The sequence below is a fragment of the Coregonus clupeaformis genome, chromosome 15, assembly GCF_020615455.1.
Source record: "Coregonus clupeaformis isolate EN_2021a chromosome 15, ASM2061545v1, whole genome shotgun sequence".
Lineage (NCBI taxonomy): Eukaryota > Metazoa > Chordata > Actinopteri > Salmoniformes > Salmonidae > Coregonus > Coregonus clupeaformis.
Window position 1 is genome coordinate 7,845,865 of NC_059206.1, and position 21,870 is coordinate 7,867,734.

Here is a 21,870-nt window from a genome sequence, read left to right on the forward strand (position 1 = left end):
AATGTTGTAGAGCATGAACCAGCAGGATCGGGTCACCGCTTTGATGTTAGCGGAGAACGACAGGGTGTTGTCCAGGGTCACGCCAAGGTTCTTTGCACTCTGGGAGGAGGACACAATGGAGTTGTCAACCGTGATGGCGAGATCATGGAGCGGGCAGTCCTTCCCCGGGAGGAAGAGCAGCTCCGTCTTGCCGAGGTTCAGCTTGAGGTGGTGATCCGACATCCACATTGATGTGTCTGCCAGACATGCAGAGATGCGATTCGCCACCTGGTTATCAGAAGGGGGAAAGGCATCAGCCAGGCTAACAGGGATTGGTCACTAGACTTGCACAGGAAGTGGAATTGTGTTTCTTATTTATTTCTCCTTGATAGGGTTCACTGGTACAGGGCTCCAACAGATGTATTTTTCTGACCATAAAATGTTGTGTTCTCACACACAAGGATCCTTGGTAATTGAGGTTGTTTGGTGCAACCATAGTCACTGGGTTGCAACAGTGCATTGTTTTAGGTAACACTCATAACTTTGTATTAATTCCTGTATTTAAAGCAGTAACCCCCCCAACCCTTAATCTCAGTCTCTAGAACTTTAACCCAGACCACCGTTTTTGTTTTGTCTTACAGCTGAGTTCCAGGCTCTGTGTGGAAGTGGAACAGGCTTCTCTGTGGACGGCACAGGTAATGTGCTACGCAACTCTGGGGTTTTCATCGGTGTGTTGTGTGACATTAAAAATTAACCCTCTCCGTTGTGTCCCTCTGTTCTCTCCCTTGGCCAGACATTAATGAGTGTGCACTGGACCCTGAGATCTGTCCCAATGGAGTGTGTGAGAACCTAAGAGGTCGTTTCCGCTGCATCTGTAATACTGGCTACGAGTCCGACGACACGGGCAAGACGTGTGTGGGTGAGTGGAGAAAGGCTGCTTCCGTTTCTGACACTATCTTGTAACTTGACCTTCAGTGACATTATTTTTTTATTTTTTACATTTAGCAGACGCTCTTATCCAGAGCAACTTACAGTTAGTGAGTGCATACATTATATATTTTTTTATTTTATTTTTCATACTGGCCCCCCGTGGGAATCGAACCCACAACCCTGGCGTTGCAAACGCCATGCTCTACCAACTGAGCTACATCCCTGCCGGCCATTCCCTCCCCTACCCTGGACGACGCTGGGCCAATTGTGCGCCGCCCCATGGGTCTCCCGGTCACGGCCGGCTACGACAGAGCCTGGATTCGAACCAGGATCTCTAGTGACACAGCTAGCACTGCAATGCAGTGCCTTAGACCACTGCGCCACTCGGGAGTGAGATGTCATGACCTGTGATGTAGTGATAGAAAATTGCTAAACGCTGTTCGCGGTGAGCAAAGTAACGCTCCCTATACTTTAAAAAGACACACAAAAAAAACAGTGTTTTTACCCTCCACTACATCTTAAAGGATTGCTTCCATAGCCAGAAGAGCACACAGGCTAACTAGGTCTATGTCTACGCCAGGCTCAGTTCAAAGTGCTTCCTCCATTACCCAACTGACATACAGCTCGTTATCCAGGCTGAGCTGAGAGGCAGTGCAGGTGTAGTGGTGTCTCTCTTTCAGCTGGTAGGTTACGTCTCCATTTGGCAGCAGCTGCCCCCCCCTGTTCTGCCACCGGTTGTCCGTCTCTCAGCAGAGTCAGGCTAATGTGGTAGTCCACCTGGGCCCCTCCATAAACTGCTTTTATTCTGGGAGACACATCATTTCCCTCTCTCTCCAGGTACATCCTTAGTGTTTGTATGTAAATGGTAAACATTCACAAAATGGCTTGCAATACCCATTCTATTCCAATCCATTCCATCCCATCCATAAGATATTCATCGTCGTATGGTGACAGACAGTTGGTTTCCAGCTAAATAGTCTTCAGTCATGTTGTTATCATCCCATCTGTAAACACACCATTGAAAGCGTCCAGTCGTGATCATGGTGGGTTTCCCGTTGTCCATCTGACACCCAGTCATTCTCTGCTGAACGTGTACATCTCCCCGTGGAATGAAAGCTCTGCCTCAGTTCAAGATGATCTGATTTTCATGCTGAGCAACATGGCTTCAAACGCTTTGTCCTGAGCTTCGCTAGCCTCTGTTTTTGTATGGGACATTATATCCTTTGTGGACTAACTGTTTGATGTTGGAGTCATAGGCACCAACCATCCAGCATCAAGACAACAGTAAACTCCGGGAAAGGTGTCACTCCTGAGATTTACAGGCAGGTCCAAATTATTGGCACCCTTGATAAGAAGATTGAATCAAATAAATCATACAAATACTGAGCTATATTGTATGCAAAACAAATTACAATTATATTCTTTTATACTAATAACAATTGCTCAGAGAAAGAGATTTCTAAGCCTTTCAGACCTTTTTCTCTTAGGAAAAAAAAATGTTGTCTAGTTGCTGATTGTTGAACTAATCAACACAACTGCATTGTTGGTTATATTAGATTCATATTAGATTCAAACAACTGAGATGAGGAAGAGAAGGAGATCAAACCTGGGAGCTTCACCCACCAAACCGCACATTTTCAGAGTAGGCAGGCCCATTTAACTATTTTTTTTTGCCTAACCTTATGGGTAGCTATTAGCACCCATTTCATGCATTATAAAATGTATTATGCATAGCAGGGCCCTGTGTTTTCTTAATCATGTCACATGACCTGGATTTGTACCTTTTTGATTTCAAGCTTTTTCATCAAACTTTTCTTTTTATGGCAGAAAGTCCAGCACCGTCTTCAGACAATTGCTTTCATTTTTGGTGTGATTCTCATTTCTGGATAAAGCTTAAAATACAGAATAATATCTTGCTATGTCACATGATCACAGCAAAACAAAGGCTTTAATGACCTGTGAAGAGGGTATTCATAGGAAGTGTTACCAAACACTAAGCGAAGTGGTCAATTGGTAGAGCACGGCGCTTGTAACGTCAGGGTAGTGGGTTCGATCCCCGGGACCACCCATACGTAAAAATGTATGCGCACATGACTGTAAATCGCTTTGGAATAAAAGCGTCTGCTAAATGGCATATTTATTTATATTTTAGTCAGAACAATATTACCTTTTCTACCCCTTTGGATGCTTGACTATTCTTAGCATTCTTACAAGACGTGCAAAGTTCTCAAATTGCCTTCTGGTGGTTGGAACGCTATAACTTGCTATGCTTCCTAGTTACTACACCACCAACAGTAATAGTAGCCCAATTCAAAAGGACTTATTCTCATTTCGTATGCCGATGCAAGGATTCAAACGAAGCATAGAGAAACACAAACCGCAGTTGTTGTTCCTCACGGTAGTGAGAGAAACACAGGTGCTACAATTCCCCCGCCGCCTAGGAAAATGTGATCCCCATTTCCCTTACTGTAGTCAAAACATTTAGTTAATTATAGACCGACTTAGGCTGCTTCCCAAGTGGCACCCTATTCCCTTCGTAGTGCACTACTTTTGACCAGGGCCTGTAGGGAATAGGGTGCCATTTGGGACGTATTCTTAACATGGCGGAACCAGAATCCCCACTATTAATCATCTGTTCTTTCCCCCAATTCAGTTGCGCTACATTTCACCTCTGAGACAAATCGCCTTTCTCTATTGAAATGACATCATGGTGTGTAGCTGGCAGGGAAAGAGACAGGAAGAGAGAACACTTTAAAGAAGATGTGTTGCACTGCCGAAAGACCTGTGGACCGATTGACGGAGGGAGGGAGAGAGGGAAAGAGGAACGGAGGGAGGGAGAGAGGGACGGAGGGAGGGAGAGAGGGATGGAGGGAGGGAGAGAGGGAAAGAGGGACGGAGGGAGGGAGGGAGAGAGGGAGAGGGACGGGGGAGGGAGAGAGGGATAGAGGGAGGGAGAGAGAGGGACGGGGGAGGGAGAGAGGGATAGAGGGAGGGAGAGAGGGAAAGAGGGACGGAGGGACGGAGGGCGGGAGAGAGGGAAAGAGGGAGGGAGGGAGAGAGGGAAAGCAGGACGGAGGGAGGGAAAGAGGGACGGAGGGAGGGAGAGAGGAAGAGGGACGGGGGAGGGAGAGAGGGAAAGCAGGACGGAGGGAGGGAGAGAGGGAAAGAGGGAGGGAGGGAGAGAGGGAAAGCGGGATGGAGGGAGGGAAAGAGGGACGGAGGGAGGGAGAGAGGGAGAGGGACGGGGGAGGGAGAGAGGGAAAGCGGGACGGAGGGAGGGAGAGAGGGAAAGCGGGACGGAGGGAGGGAGAGAGGGAAAGAGGGAGGGAGAGAGGGAGAGAGGGAAAGAGGGAGGGAGAGAGGGAAAGAGGGAGGGAGAGAGGGAAAGAGGGAGGGAGGGAGGGAGGAGGGAGGGAGAGAGGGAAAGAGGGAGGGAGAGAGGGAGGGAGGGAGGGAGAGAGGGAGGGAGGGAGAGAGGGAAAGAGGGACGGAGGGAGGGAGAGGGACGGGGGAGGGAGAGAGGGAGAGGGACGGGGGAGGGAGAGAGGGAGAGGGACGGGGGAGGGAGAGAGGGAAAGCGGGACGGAGGGAGGGAGAGAGGGAAAGAGGGAGGGAGAGAGGGACGGAGGGAGGGAGAGAGGGAAAGAGGGTCAGAGGGAGGGAGAGAGGGACGGAGGGAGGGAGAGAGGGAAAGAGGGTCAGAGGGAGGGAGAGAGGGAAAGAGGGACGGAGAGAGGGAGAAAGGACCAGACTTGGAACGGGCTTTTCAGGCACTGTAAACTCAGCCACTGTAAACTCAGCCACTGTAAACTCAGCCACTGTAAACTCAGCCACTGTAAACTCAGCCACTGTAAACTCACAGCCAGTGTAAACTCATTCACCTTAAAGAATAACACAAACGTAAGCAATTTGGTTTTCTAAAATTGCACTTGAAAGCACACAAGTTCTTATAATGAAATTCTCCTAATGGAAGCAAAATAATCATGCACTGTAGGTAGCAAGTGTTTATTCCAAATAGGGGACTTATTTACATCGTAACTTTAACAGCACTGAAACACAGAATGAGACAACTTGACTGATAGACTGCCATACCAGTTTTCGACATAACAGTTTTACCTTTCATTTGGCAAGGTAAGACGTTGAATCGCAGGTTCCCCCTAATCATTATACGTGATATATCCCCATCTCCTCTTGGCCCTAAGAGAAAATGACATATCACCCACCATTTCGTCAAAACTCCTAATGGGGACACATCAATTCTGGGAGCGTTTCCCTGGGTGCATCTCAAATGGCACTCTATTCCTTACCTGTGGGTCAAAAGTGGTGCACTACACTAGAGCCCTATATAGTGCACTACACTAGAACCCTATGGGCCCTGGTCAAAAGTAGTGCACTACATAGGAAATAGGGTGTCATTTGGGACGGAGGCCATGCGATTCCTGGTAGTCATTTCAACTCTGTAGCCGGGACCTCTTTGTTCCTCCCTCCATATGCACTAGTGAAAGAGTTCTACAGGATATTATTTCCACAGGGCGATTATAGCCAGCTTTATAAGCTCTCCAACTTCCCTTTCTGTCTGACTCTCTGGGGTTGACTGGGACCCCTGGCAGTCAAAGGGCCCTTTGGGAACGGAAAATGTACAGCCAACAAAGGGGCTGGTGAAGAATACATTACGGGGGGAACAAATTCTATCAGGTTATCTTCACGACCTGACACCAGAGGAAAATATTGGTGTTTATGGTTGTCGTTTAGAGTTTGTATATTGAGTTGATGGTGGACTGTCAGTTGATGGTGGACTGTCAGTTGATGGTGGACTGTCAGTCATGGTCATAGTCTCTAGAGAAGGATTCTCAAGTCCTGGAAAGTATTAGGCCTCCTGTAGCTCAGTTGGTAGAGCATGGCGCTTGCAACGCCAGGGTTGTGGGTTCGATTCCCACGGGGGGGCCAGTATGAAAAATGTATGCACTCACTTAACTGTAAGTCGCTCTGGACAAGAGCGTCTACTAAATGACTTAAATGTAAATGTATTGGGTGTGCAGGCTTTTATTCCAGCCCAGTCTCACACACAAATTATCATCTTCAGTCTGGGCCATAATTAGTGGAATCAGGTTTATAAGAGTAGAGTAGGGCTGAAACAGAAGCCTGCACACACAGTAGCTCTTTTATAGTGACATTTTTTGAAAATGAAGAGATGTTTACACTAATTCTAACACTTAAAAAGTACACTACGTGGCCAAAATGTATGTGGACACCTGCTTGTCGTGGTAAATTCAATTGATTGGACATGATTTGGAAAGGCACACATATGTCTATATAAGGTCCCACAGTTGACAGTGCATGTCAGAGCAAAAACCAAGCCATGAGGTCGAAGGAATTGTCCGTAGAGCTCCGAGACAGGAAGGGTACCCAAAAATGTCTGCAGCATTGAAGGTCCCCAAGAACACAGTGGCCTCCATCATTTTTAAATGGAAGAAGTTTGGAACCACCAAGACTCATCCTAGAGCTGGCCGGCCTGCCAAACTGAGCATTTGGGGGAGGAGGGCCTTGGTCAGGGAGGTGACCAAGAAGTCCTATCCTCTGTGGAGATTGGAAAACCTTCCAGAAGGACAACCATCTCTGCAGCACTCCACCAATCAGGCCTTTATGGTAGAGTGGCCAGACGGAAGCCACTCCTCAGTAAAAAGCACATGACAACCCGCTTGGAGTTTGCCAAAAGGCACCTAAAGGACTCAGACCATGAGAAACAAGATTGTCTGGTCTGATGAAACCAAGATTGAACTCTTTGACCTGAATGCCAAGCATCACGTCTGGAGGAAGCCTGGCAACATCCCTACGGTGAAGCATGGTGGTGGCAGCATCATGCTGTGGGGATGTTTTTCAGCGGCAGGGACTGGGAGACTAGTCAGGATCGAGGCAAAGATGAACGGAACCAAGGACATAGAGATCCTTGATGAAAACCTGCACCAGAGCGCTCAGGACCTCAGACTGGGGCGAAGGTTCACCTTCCAACAGGACAATGACCCAAAGCACACAGCCAAGACAACGCAGGAGTGGCTTCGGAACAAGTCTCTGAATGTCCTTGAGTGGCCCAGCCAGAGCCCGAACTTGAACCCGATCTAACATCTCTGGAGAGACCTGAAAATAGCTGTGCAGCGACGCTCCCCATCCAACCTGACAGAGCTTGAGAGGATACAGGTGTGCCAAGCTTGTAGCGTCATACCCAAGAAGACTCGAGGCTGTAATCGCTGCCAAAGGTGCTTCAACAAAGTACTGATTAAAGGGTCTGAATACTTATGTAAATGTGAAATTTAAGTTTAAATGTTTACAGTGGGGGAAAAAAGTATTTAGTCAGCCACCAATTGTGCAAGTTCTCCCACTTAAAAAGATGAGAGAGGCCTGTAATTTACATCATAGGTACACGTCAACTATGACAGACAAAATGAGGAAAAAAAATCCAGAAAATCACATTGTAGGATCTTTTATGAATATATTTGCAAATTATGGTGGAAAATAAGTATTTGGTCAATAACAAAAGTTTCTCAATAATGACACAGGTCAAACGTTTTCTTGTAAGTCTTCACAAGGTTTTCACACACTGTTGCTGGTATTTTGGCCCATTCCTCCATGCAGATCTCCTCTAGAGCAGTGATGTTTTGGGGCTGTCGCTGGGCAACACGGACTTTCAACTCCCTCAAAGATTTTCTATGGGGTTGAGATCTGGAGACTGGCTAGGCCACTCCAGGACCTTGAAATGCTTCTTACGAAGCCACTCCTTCGTTGCCCGGGCGGTGTGTTTGGGATCATTGTCATGCTGAAAGACCCAGCCACGTTTCATCTTCAATGCCCTTGCTGATGGAAGGAGGTTTTCACTCAAAATCTCACGATACATGGCCCCATTCATTCTTTCCTTTACACGGATCAGTCGTCCTGGTCCCTTTGCAGAAAAACAGCCCCAAAGCATGATGTTTCCACCCCCATGCTTCACAGTAGGTATGGTGTTCTTTGGATGCAACAGCATTCTTTGTCCTCCAAACACGACGAGTTGAGTTTTTACCAAAAAGTTCTATTTTGGTTTCATCTGACCATATGACATTCTCCCAATCCTCTTCTGGATCATCCAAATGCACTCTAGCAAACTTCAGACGGGCCTGGACATGTACTGGCTTAAGCAGGGGGACACGTCTGGCACTGCAGGATTTGAGTCCCTGGCGGCGTAGTGTGTTACTGATGGTAGGCTTTGTTACTTTGGTCCCAGCTCTCTGCAGGTCATTCACTAGGTCCCCCGTGTGGTTCTGGGATTTTTGCTCACCGTTCTTGTGATCATTTTGACCCCACGGGGTGAGATCTTGCGTGGAGCCCCAGATCGAGGGAGATTATCAGTGGTCTTGTATGTCTTCCATTTCCTAATAATTGCTCCCACAGTTGATTTCTTCAAACCAAGCTGCTTACCTATTGCAGATGCAGTCTTCCCAGCCTGGTGCAGGTCTACAATTTTGTTTCTGGTGTCCTTTGACAGCTCTTTGGTCTTGGCCATAGTGGAGTTTGGAGTGTGACTGTTTGAGGTTGTGGACAGGTGTCTTTTATACTGATAACAAGTTCAAACAGGTGCCATTAATACAGGTAACGAGTGGAGGACAGAGGAGCCTCTTAAAGAAGAAGTTACAGGTCTGTGAGAGCCAGAAATCTTGCTTGTTTGTAGGTGACCAGATACTTATTTTCCACCATAATTTGCAAATAAATTAATAAAAATCCTACAATGTGATTTTCTGGATTTTTTTTCTCAATTTGTCTGTCATAGTTGACGTGTACCTATGATGAAAATTACAGGCCTCTCTCATCTTTTTAAGTGGGAGAACTTGCACAATTGGTGGCTGACTAAATACTTTTTTTTCCCCACTGTATACTGTGATGTCACGAGAGGCTGTGTCCTGGAGGGACGTTACATCCCCCTGAGGTGGCTGCAAACCCAGACAGCTATGGCTCCATCTGCTGGTATGGTCGGGAACTCCACCCCTCTATGGCCAATCTTCCCACGCAGCTGAAACAAATGAGGAGCTGATGAGCTGAAGGTTTGGGAAGGGAAGAGACACAGTCTCCAACCTGGGCTCTCTGGAGGACAAGAGTGCTGCACGTCCACTTCCATGAGGAATATAAGGATTTGGAGATACTTACCTTTGGGAAATACTCACCTTTGGATATATGCACCTGTGGAAATACGTGAGAGACATTTGGAAGGACTTTTTGCTGGGTTGGCCACTAGCTGCAACGTGGACTACAGTAAGGCTGTGGAAAAGTTATCTGAGCGAGTGAGAATTATGATTTTGGATGTGGAAGAGACATCCCTGAACTGTTAACCCTTAAAAAGCCACAAGAGAACAGAATTTTGTTATATTTTCGTTAACTTCCCAAGACCTATAATAAAATCCTTGTGTTGTTTGAACCTTGTCTCCTTGCACTACTTGAGCAATCCCGCTGAAAGCTGTGTAGCCTCTCGTGACGTCACAGATGGTGGAGAATACGGGCACGCTCAAGCGTTAATAGTGCATGTCAGAGGAGGATACCGAAGGTTTGATCACCCAGTTTTCCAAGTTGGCCGTAGGCTCCCCGCCGACTGAAATGGAGGACATATTGAAAGCCCTTGTTGCTGGCCAGCAAGCCCAGATGCAAGCAAACGTGGCTCTCTTGGAGGAGCAAAAGAAAGCCAACCTTCTGAAGGCAGAGGAATTGCAGTTGCAGAGACAGAGGGTGGTCCAAAATACCCGCCCAATAAAGGCAAGTGACTTTATATCTAAGATGGGAGCTACCGATGACATTGAGGCATACCTGCATGCATTTGAGGCCACGGCCACTAGGGAAGCCTGGCCCAAGCAACAGTGGGTTGGTCTGTTAGCCCCCTTTCTAACCGGGGAATCGCTGAATGCTGTCCGGGACCTGGGCCCTGACCAGGTTACTGACTATGATGCCCTGAAGTCTGAGATCCTCAGCAGATATGGACTCACAAAGTTTGGTATGGCCCAGCGCTTTCACAGTTGGACCTTCCAACCAGACCAACCTCCTCGGGCACAGATGCATGAACTTGTCCGAATCGCAAGGAAATGGCTGGATCCGCAGAGGAATACAGCAGCGGCGGTGGTGGAGGCCGTTGTGGTGGATCGTTACCTCACGCGCCCTGCCTTATGATGCAAAACGGTTCATCAGTCAACAGGCCTTGACCACGGCTGATCTGACCGTGGAAGCTGTGGAAAAGTACCAGGCCACAGCGGAGATGCTGAATGCTTCCCGGAAAGACCCCAGGAGTGCGGCCCCACCACAAATGGGAAGAACCCGTCCAAAGGACCCCCAAGGTCTCGAACCCAGCCACGTCAGGACTCATCCCGGCTCCAGGGGGAGCCAGAAACCAGGCGGGTCCAAGAAGAGTACACCAGGAGGGGGGAAACTTCGACAGTGTTACCGGTGTGGGGAGATGGGACATATCTCCTGGCAGTGTGGGAAACCAGCCGATGAACCTATGCCCACTGCGGAGTCCTCCAGCTCAGCACCCACACACCGTTTTGCCTCGCTCTTGGGAGTCGTAGATGGCGGCCCAGATCGACCCCCCACCTGCCCGGTAACTGTGAATCACCATGATGTGGAGGCCTTACTGGATTCTGGTAGCCGGGCCACCCTGGTGCGTAAGGATTTGGTGGGCCCAACGTGTCTGACCCCGGGGAAAGTCCTCCCAGTTTCCTGTGTCCATGGGGACACCAGAGAATACCCCATTACTGAACTTACAATGACCAGCACACGGGGAACCATACACACGACGGCGGGGGTGGTTGATTCCCTCCCCGTCCCTGTCCTAATTGGACGAGACTGCCCAGCCTTTTACCCACTCTGGAGAGAGTCTCAGGAGAGGATAACCCGAGTACCTCGGAAACGGAGAGGCAAGACTCATCCTGGGAAGGCTCCGGTGCAATCCTCCGAGTTACTCACTCCCGCCCGGGCTCTGATAGGGATGGCAGGTGCCCAGACCGACACAGAGACGGAGCTACAGAATCTGGACAAAGAACTGTCTGGTCTGAAGGGGACCGCTGAGAGGTATCGTTTGTTAAAGCAACAGTTAGACATGAAGACAGAAGAGTTAGATATCCTCCAGGCTAAACTCCAACAGAGCTCCTTCCCTAAGCAACAGGAGGAGCTGGAGAGGCTGCGCAGGACCATCGAGGAGTGTGAGGAGACCCTGCGCAGTAGTAAGGAGGTCCAGAAGAAGGCAGAGGAGAAGTACAAGGTGTTGGAGAACAAGATGAAGAATGCGGAGGCAGAGAGAGAGAAGGAACTGAAAGCTGCTCAACAGAAGCTAAACTCTGCTAAAACCAAGGCTGATGCGTTCAGTAAGAAACTCAAGGAGAGACAACAGGAGGCTGAGTCCCTGGTCCTAGAGTTGGAGGAGTTGAAGAGAGAGCAGTCTGGCAAGCACCACGGCAATGCGGACGCCCTCTCCCGGCGTGATGCCTTCTTCGCTGCCTTTACCCGACGAGGACGTCGGTCCCGAGGAGGGGGATGTGTGATGTCACGAGAGGCTGTGTCCTGGAGGGACGTTACATCCCCCTGAGGTGGCTGCAAACCCAGACAGCTATGGCTCCATCTGCTGGTATGGTCGGGAACTCCACCCCTCTATGGCCAATCTTCCCACGCAGCTGAAACAAATGAGGAGCTGATGAGCTGAAGGTTTGGGAAGGGAAGAGACACAGTCTCCAACCTGGGCTCTCTGGAGGACAAGAGTGCTGCACGTCCACTTCCATGAGGAATATAAGGATTTGGAGATACTTACCTTTGGGAAATACTCACCTTTGGATATATGCACCTGTGGAAATACGTGAGAGACATTTGGAAGGACTTTTTGCTGGGTTGGCCACTAGCTGCAACGTGGACTACAGTAAGGCTGTGGAAAAGTTATCTGAGCGAGTGAGAATTATGATTTTGGATGTGGAAGAGACATCCCTGAACTGTTAACCCTTAAAAAGCCACAAGAGAACAGAATTTTGTTATATTTTCGTTAACTTCCCAAGACCTATAATAAAATCCGTGTGTTGTTTGAACCTTGTCTCCTTGCACTACTTGAGCAATCCCGCTGAAAGCTGTGTAGCCTCTCGTGACGTCACAATACATTTGCAGAAATGTCTAAAAATGTGTTTTTGCTTTGTCATTATGGGGTATTGTGTGTAGATTGATGAGGGGGGAAAAACAATTTAATCCATTTTAGAATAAGGCTGTAACGTAACAAAATGTGACCTGTAGGGCCAAGTGTATGACATGTAGATGCTGTTAGAAACGTATCAGTCCATCTTTCTTGACCTTTTTCTAACCACACTCAATGAAATGATGGTTTCAATCATTTAGGAAATTGTTATGATTATCGGTTTTCAATTTGGGTGTAATATGTCAATCCTCCCTCAAGCAGTCTGCTCTATATCAATTTCAAACACTGATAAATGGATGTCACACCTACTCACCACAAATGTTTTTGTTCAAGACATTCACAAATACACAGAAAATGTTTCCATTCATTTTCTAGACACTGAAATGGTCTCATAGACAGCAAGCAGTCGGCCGTCTCTCATTTGGTTTTGTTTGTGTTGACAATAGGAGGTCCTCCTGAGTTGACTGAGGCATCCTCTCTGTTTGCCTGTTGTCTTCCAGACATTGACGAGTGCATGGTGAACCGGCTACTCTGCGACAACGGACTGTGCCGGAACATTCCAGGCAGCTACAGCTGCACCTGCCCCAAGGGCTACCTCTTCAGGCCGGACTCGGAGACATGCGAAGGTGAGAGGGAGATGGAGAGAAATTCTGACTATTTTCATTGTTGATGTTACTTATTTCTGCTTTGACAATATCCATGTGATCATGTCAAAAAAGCCTTTGAGAGTGAGTGAGTGAGTGAGTGAGTGAGTGAGTGAGTGAGTGAGTGAGTGAGTGAGTGAGTGAGTGAGTAAGCACCTGGTAGGAAAAACATACAAGGGGGAGGAGGAAAGCAGAAATGCTTGGCAAGCCAGAGCAGTAGGAGAAAGGAGTTGTCACAGTGTGTCAAGATGGTTTAACCAACTCCATGTTACTGAATCACACCTAATACGAAAAGGTATTTTTGGAAGGCATCATCAGATAAATGTTGAGGTTAATACAGTGTTATTTTAGGCTTCTTTAGCTAGGCTTAGGCCTAGATTCAATCAGATCAAGCGTTACCCGGCGACAGCCGACAGCCGACACCCGCATAGCAGATGTTTTGGCGGTGTCGGAGGTGGAACTGCTTTGGGGCTGTCAAATCGGTGAGCAGCTGCTCTTGTGATCATCGTCAGAAGCCACACCCATCCCACTCACTGTTAGAAGTTCAGAATGAGAATGTGTGGGCAATATATAGAAAAATAAGGACGCTCAAATTGAAAATCATTTAAATGAATGAGTATTTTCTATCAGCCTAATCAAGGTTGTAGATTACATCTCACATTCCAGTGTTCGAGCTTGTAAAGAAGGCTGCATGGGATTTATCTTAATGAGACTTTAGGTATAATGCTTGTGAATTTTTACAGCTCTGATGCAGTTCTCTGACTTGTATGTTACATTTCAGTACTTATTCATTAATTGTCTAATACATTTTATATGAAATGTGTGGTTGGTATACTGGAGTTTTATTTTATTTTTTAAAAAGGCGAAAGAGAATTCTAGTGAAGTTTCTTTCTCAGGAGAAAAGCAGTTCCTTCCTTCTCTACAAGGTGAAACAGACAAAAGGCCTCCAGTAATTTCAATCATTCTGAGTTCATATCTGAACCAGATGCCTTTTTAAATTCCTATCCCCGAGATATATTCTATGAGTTATTCCGCCATATGTACACGCGTGGAGATATGCCCGCCCTCCCCCATACCTGAACTATGCCTGGGACGTGTGAAATAAATAGGGCAGTTTTGATTGTGTGTAGACACTGATGTGGGTTACAGTGCCTTGCAAAAGTATTCATCCCCTTTGGCGTTTTTCCTATTTTGTTGCATTACAACCTGTAATTTAAATGGATTTTTATTTGGATTTAATGTAATGGACATACACAAAATAGTCCAAATTGGTGAAGTGAAATGAAAAAAATAACTTATTTCAAAGAATTCTAAAAAATAAATAACGGAAAAGTGGTGCGTGCATATGTATTCACCCCCTTTGCTATGAAGCCCCTAAATAAGATCTGCTGCAACCAATTACTTTCATAAGTCACATAATTAGTTAAATAAAGTCCACCTGTGTGCAATCTATATGTCACATGATCTGTCACATGATCTCAGTATATATACACCTGTTCTGAAATGCCCCAGAGTCTGCAACACCACTAAGCAAGGGGCACCACTAAGCAAGGGGCACCACCAAGCAAGCGACACCATGAAGACCAAGGAGCTCTCCAAACAGGTCAGGGACAAAGTTGTGGAGAAGTACAGATCAGGGTTGGGTTATAAAAAAAATATCAGAAGCTTTGAACATCCCACGGAGCACCATTAAATCCATTATAAAAAAAATGCTATGTCTGGCGCAAACCCAACACCTCTCATCACCCCGAGAACACCATCCCCACAGTGAAGCATGGTGGTGGCAGCATCATGCTGTGGGGATGTTTTTCATTGGCATGGACTGGGAAACTGGTAAGAATTGAAGGAATGATGGATGGCGCTAAATACAGGGAAATTTTTGAGGGAAACCTGTTTCAGTCTTCCAGAGATTTGAGACTGGGACGGAGGTTCACCTTCCAGCAGGACAATGACCCTAAGCATACTGCTAAAGCAACACTCAAGTGGTTTAAGGGGAAACATTTAAATGTCTTGGAATGGCCTAGTCAAAGCCCAGACCTCAATCCAATTGAGAATCTGTGGAATGACTTAAAGATTGCTGTACACCAGCGGAACCCATCCAACTTGAAGGAGCTGGAGCAGTTTTGCCTTGAAGAATGGGCAAAAATCCAAGTGGCTAGATGTGCCAAGCTTATAGAGACATATCCCAAGAGACTTGCAGATGTAATTGCTGCAAAAGGTGGCTCTACAAAGTATTGACTTTGGGGGGGTGAATAGTTATGCACACTCAAGTTTTCAGTAAAAAATATCTTGCATCTTCAAAGTAGTAGGCATGTTGTGTAAATCAAATGATACAAACCCCCAAAAAATCCAGTTTAATTCCATGTTGTAAGGCAACAAAATAGGAAAAATGCCAATGGGGGTGAATACTTTCGCAAGCCACTGTATGTCCTTTTATATTTTCAAGGGAATCTTTGTTGTGCCAAATGACTACATCCCTGGTTTAAAATGAAGGACTACGTCCCTGGTTTAAAATAAAGGACTACATCCATGGTTTAAAATGAAGGACTACATCCCTGGTTTAAAATGAAAGACTACGTCCCTGGTTTAAAATGAAGGACTACATCCCTAGTTTAAAATAAAGGACTACATCCCTGGTTTAAAATAAAGGACTACATCCCTGGTTTAAAATGAAGAACAACAATGTGACCCAACTATATTAGTTGATTGAAGTTCTTATGGAAAAGCGGTGTCACATTCCTCCTCCATCTTTTCCCCTGCGTGTTTCCATTTTGTCCACATCCTGTTGTATGCAGTTGTATAACAGCGTCTCTTCCCTTGATACGATTTGCTAACAACCGTAGTTCACCATCTTCAAAATGATTAGAAACTTCAAAAACGTGAATATAAGTTACATTAATTTGACCCCAACCTTCCAACCCTGCCACTCACTGCACCTTCCATCCCCTGTCCCCCTGTAACCATGCTCCTATGCTACCTTTTAACCCCTGTCCCCCTGTAACCATGCTCCTAAGCCACCTTCCATCCCCTGTCCCCCTGTAACCATGCTCCTAAGCCACCTTCCATCCCCTGTCCCCCTGTAACCATGCTCCTAAACCACCTTCCATCCCCTGTCCCCCTGTAACCATGCTCCTAAACCACCTTCCATCCCCTGTCCCCCTGCAACCATGCTCCTAAGCCACCTTCCATCCCCTGTCCCCCTGTAACCATGCTCCTAAACCACCTTCCAACCCCTGTCCCCCTGTAACCATGCTCCTAAGCCACCTTCCATCCCCTGTCCCCCTGTAACCATGCTCCTAAACCACCTTCCATCCCCTGTCCCCCTGCAACCATGCTCCTAAGCCACCTTCCATCCCCTGTCCCCCTGTAACCATGCTCCTAAACCACCTTCCAACCCCTGTCCCCCTGTAACCATGCTCCTAAGCCACCTTCCATCCCCTGTCCCCCTGTAACCATGCTCCTAAGCCACCTTCCTAACCGCCTCAGCCCAAACTGTGTCGCCATTACCAGCTGTTGTCTTAGCTCTCTCAAATTACACCTGTGATTGCTTTATGCCTCTCTCCCATGTCAATATGGTTTGCTTATTGCTGTTTCGGTTATTTCTAATTGTACTATTTCACTGTAGATCCCCCAGCCCAGCTAAATCTACAGCTCCTTTGTCCCACCCCCCATACACGCGGAGACCGACTCAATCGGTGCCTCCAGTGATGCTATCTCTTTCATTGTTACCCAACGCTTAGGTTTACCTCCACTTTACTCATATCCTTCCATATCCTTGTCTGTACATAATGCCCTGAATCTTTTCTACAACGCCCGGAAATCTGCCCCCTTTATTCTCTGTACCCAACGCACTAGAAGACCAGTTCTTAAAGCCTTTAGCCGTATCCTTATTCTAGTCCTCCTCTGTTCCTCTGGTGATGTAGAGGCTAACCCAGGCCCTGCAGCCCTCAGTATCACTCTTACTCCCCAGGCGCTATCATTTGTTGACTTCTGTAACCGTAAAAACATTTGGTTTCTTGCATGTTAAAATCAGAAGTCTCCTTCCTAAGTTTGAGTTATTCACTGCGTTAGCACACTCCACCAACCCTGATGTTCTAGCAGTGTCTGAATCATGGCTTAGGAAGGCCACCAAAAATTCTGAAATTTCCATCCCCAACTATAACATTTTCCGTCTAGATAGAACTGCCAAAGGGGGTGGAGTTGCAATCTACTGTAGAGATAGCCTGCAGAGCTCTATCATACTATCCAGGTCTGTGCCCAAACAGTTTGAGCTTCTACTTCAAAAAATCCACCTTTCCAGAAATAAGTCTCTCACTGTTGCCGCTTGATACAGACCCCCCTCAGCCCCCAGCTGTGCCCTGGACACCATATGTGAATTGATTGTCCCCCATTTATCCTCAGAGTTCGTACTGCTTGGTGACCTAAATTGGGATTATGCTTAACACCCCGGCCATCCTACAATCCAAACTAGATGCCCTCAATCTCACACAAATGATCAACGAACCTACCAGGTACAACCCTAAATCCGTAAACATGGGTACCCTCATAGATATCATCCTGACTAACTTACCCTCTAAATACACCTCCGCTGTCTTCAACCAGGATCTCAGCGATCACTGCCTTATTGCCTGCGTCCGTAACGGGTCCGCGGTCAAACGACCACCCCTCATCACTGTCAAACGCTCCCTAAAACACTTTAGCGAGCAGGCCTTCCTAATTGACCTGGCCCAGGTATCCTGGATGGATATAGATCTCATTCCGTCAGTAGAGGATGCCTGGTTGTTCTTTAAAAGTAATTTCCTCTCAATCTTAAATAAACATGCCCCATCAAAAATACAGAACGAAGAACAGATATAGCCCCTGGTTCTCCTCAGACTTGACTGCCCTTGACCAGCACAAAAACATCCTGTGGCATACTGCATTAGCATCAAATAGCCCCCGCGATATGCAACTTTTCAGGGAAGTTAGGAACCAATATACACAAGCAGTCAGGAAAGCAAAAAAGGCTAACTTTTTCAAACAGAAATTTGCATCCTGTAGCACTAACTCCAAAAAGTTTTGGGACACTGTAAAGTCCATGGAGAATAAGAGCACTTCCTCCCAGCTGCCCACTGCACTGAGGCTAGGAAACACTATCACCACCGATAAATCTACAATAATCGAGAATTTCAACAAGCATTTTGCTACGTCTGGCCATGCTTTCCACCTGGCTACCACTACCCCAGCCACCAACTCTGCACCCTCCGCTGCAACTTGCCCATGCCCCCCCCACTTCTCCTTCACACAAATTCAGACAGCTGATGTTCTGAAAGAGCTGCAAAATCTGGACCCCTACAAATCAGCTGGGCTAGACAATCTGGACCCTTTCTTTCTAAAACTAGCCGCCGAAATTGTCGTAACCCCTATTGCTAGCCTGTTCAACCTCTCTTTCGTAACGTCTGAGATCCCCAGAGATTGGAAAGCTGCCGCGGTCATCCTCCTCTTCAGAGGGGGTGACACTCTAGATCCAAACTGTTACAGACCTATATCCATCCTGCCCTGCCTTTCGAAAGTATTTGAAAGCCAAGTTAACAAACAGATCACCGACCATTTCGAATCCCACCGTACCTTCTCCGCTATGCAATCCGGTTTCCGAGCTGGTCATGGGTGCACTTCAGCCACGCTCAAGGTCCTAAACGATATTATAACCGCGATCAATAATAGACAGTACCGTGCAGCCGTCTTCATCGACCTGGGGAAGGCTTTCGACTCTGTCAACCACCGCATTCTTATTGGCAGACTAAATAGCCTTGGTTTCTCAAATGACTGCCTCGCCTGGTTCACCAACTACTTCTCAGATAGAGTTCAATGTGTCAAATCGGAGGGCCTGTTGTCTGGACCTCTGGCAGTCTCTATGGGGGTGCCACAGGGTTCAATTCTTGGGCCGACTCTTTTCTCCGTGTATATCAAGGATGTCGCTCTTGCTGCTGGTGAATCTCAGATCCACCTCTACGCAGGCGACACCATTTTGTATACATCTGGCCCTTCATTGGACACTGTGTTAACAAACCTCCAAACGAGCTTCAATGCCATACAACACTCCTTCAGTAGCCTCCAACTGCTCTTAAACACTAGTAAAACTAAATGCATGCTCTTCAATCGAACGCTGCTGGCACCCGCCCACCCGACTAGAATCACTACTCTCGACGGATCTGACCTAGAGTATGTGGACAACTACAAATACCTAGGTGTCCTGGTTAGACTGTAAACTCTCCTTCCAGACTCACATTAAGAATCTCCAATCCAAAGTTAAATCTAGAATCGGCTTCCTATTTCGCAACAAAGCCTCCTTCACTCATGCTGCCAAACATGCCCTCGTAAAACTGACTATCCTACCGATCCTTGACTTCGGCGATGTCATCTACAAAATAGCCTCCAACACTCTACTCAGCAAATTGGATGTAGTCTATCACAGTGCCATCCGTTTTGTTTCCAAAGCCCCATACACTACCCACCACTGTGACCTGTACGCTCTTGTTGGCTGGTCCTCACTACATGTTCGTCGTCAAACCCACTGGCTCCAGGCCATCTATAAATCATTGCTAGGCAAATCCCCGCCTTATCTTAGCTCATTGGTCACCATAGCAGCACCCACCCGTAGTCTGCGCTCCAGCAGGTATATCTCACTGGTCATCCCCAAAGCCAACACTCCTTTGGCCGCCATTCCTTCCAGTTCTCTGCTGCCAATGACTGGAACGAATTGCAAAAATCTCTGAAGCTGGAGACTTTATCTCCCTCACTAACTTTAAGCATCAGTTGTCAGAGCAGCTTACCGATCACTGACCGCCACCATCTGATTAGCCCACCCAACTACCTCATCCCTATATTGTTATTTATTTTGCTCTTTTGCACCCCAGTATCTCTATTTGCACATAATCTCTTGCACATCTAGCATTCCAGTGTTAATACTAATTGTAATTATTTTGCACTATAGCCTATTTATTGCCTTACCTCCATAACTTGCTACATTTGCACACACTGTATATAGATTTTCTGTTGTATTTTTTTGACTTTATGTTTTTTTACCCCATATGTAACTCTGTGTTGTTGTTTTTATCGCACTGCTTTGCTTTATCTTGGCCAGGTCGCAGTTGTAAATGAGAACTTGTTCTCAACTGGCTTACCTGGTTAAATAAAGGTGAAAATAATAATAATAATAATAATAATAATAATAATAATACAAAAAAATGTCCCTCTGTTGGCATGCTCCTAAGCCATCTTCCAACCCATGTCCCCTGGTAACCATGCTCCTAAACCACCTGACTGGCCCATAATCAGACATGGGTTCAAATACTATTTGAAATCTTTCAAATACGTTTAGCCTTTGCTTTAACCTGCCTGGAATCCCAAATGGGTCGCGTTTGCACTTTTGCGACTACTAGTAGTTCAATTGTGTGGGCAAGCTCAATACATTTTACATTTACATTTGATAAGTGTGAAGTTCACGAAAGGTGAGGGGTGAAGGGGTGTGCTGTGGGATTATTTAAGATACTCTTTGAAGAGGCAGGGTTTCAGATGTTTTCGGAAGATGGGCAGGGACTCTGCTGTCCTAGCTTCAGGGGGAAGCTGGTTCAAAAATTGGGGTGCCAGGACAGAGAACAGCTTTGACTGGGCTGAGCTGGAGCTGAGCTCTTGGAGAGCCAAGAGTCCAGAGATGGCAGAATGGAGTACTAGGGATGGGGTATAGGGTTTGAGCATAACCTGAAGGTAGGGAGGGGCAGGTCCTCTTGCTGCTCTGTAGGCAAGTACCATTGTCTTGTATCGGATGCGAGACTGGAAGCCAGTGAAGTGTGAGGAGGAGTGGGGGTGACACGGGAGAACTTGGGAATGTTGAACACCAACACGGGCCGGTAGTGTTCTGGATAAATTGCAGGGGTTTGATGGCACAAGCGGGGAGCCTAGCCAAAAGCGACTTGCAGTAGTCCAGACGGGAGATGACAAGTGCCTGGATTAGGTGAGGTTTGTAGAGAACACTGTGGATTTGTCAACCGTGATGGAGAGGTCTTGAAGCGGGCAGCCCGTCCCCGGGAGGAAAGAGAAGCTCCGTCTTGTTGAGCTGGTGGGCCGACATCCAAGCTGAGATCTGCCAGGCATGCAGAGATGCATGTCGCCACCTGGGAGACAGAAGGGAGGAAAGAGAAAAAGTAGTTGAGTGTCATCCACATAGCAATGATAGGAGAGACCATGTGAGGATATGACAGAGCCGATTGACTTGGTGTATAGAGAAAAGGGGAGAGGGCCTAGAACCCGAGCCCTGGGGGACACCAGTAGTGAGAGCACATGTTGCAGACACAGATCCTCTCCACGTCACCTGGTATTAGCGGCCTGCAAGGTAGGATGCAATCCAAGAGTGTGCAGACCCTTAGATGCTCGGCCCTGAGAGGAGATGGCTGCCGTTTTACGGCCCTCTAACCAATTGTGCTATTATGTGTGTTTTTTCGCGCTATTTGTCATTTATTCTGTACATAATGTTTCTGCCACCGTCTCTTATGACCAAAAAGAGCTTCTGGATATCAGGACAGCGATTACTCACCTCCTATTGGACAAAGATGTTTTATTAAACGAGTCGGACGCGAAGGATATGCTACAGACACCCGACAAGGCCCAAATCCACGTCATTCGCATGAGAAAGAGATGGATATATCGTGGACGTAGGTCGGGGTGCCTTGTAAGAATCCGACGGCGAGCGAGTAATCTGCCTCTTCCATCAGTCCTATTAGCCAACGTACAATCATTGGAAAACAAAATGGACGACCTAAGATCAAGGATATCCTACCAATGGGACATTAAAAACTGTAATATCTTATGTTTCACCGAGTCATGGCTGAATGACGACATGGATAACATACAGCTGGCGGGATATATGCTACATCGGCAGGATAGAACGGCTGACTCCGGTAAGACAAGGGGTGGCGGTCTGTGTATATTTGTAAACAACAGCTGGTGCACAAGATCTAATACTAAGGAAGTATCAAGGTTTTGCTCGCCTGAGGTAGAGTATCTCATAATAAGCTGTAGACCACACTATTTACCAAGAGAGTTTTCTTCTATATTTTTCGTAGCTGTCTATTTACCACCACAAACTGATGCTGGCACTAA

The 21,870-nt window shown here is 46.9% G+C and overlaps 1 protein-coding gene across 1 annotated transcript in view; it reads left to right on the plus strand.

The window, feature by feature from the left end:
* Positions 1–21,870, plus strand: part of LOC121583098 (fibrillin-2) — a 272,325-nt gene that overhangs the window by 109,808 nt on the left and 140,647 nt on the right. Inside the window, exons 17-19 of the mRNA XM_041899311.2 lie at positions 621–674; positions 773–898; positions 12,589–12,714. Of these exons, the coding sequence (XP_041755245.2) occupies positions 621–674; positions 773–898; positions 12,589–12,714 (306 nt within the window). The remainder of the gene's footprint in view (positions 1–620; positions 675–772; positions 899–12,588; positions 12,715–21,870) is intronic.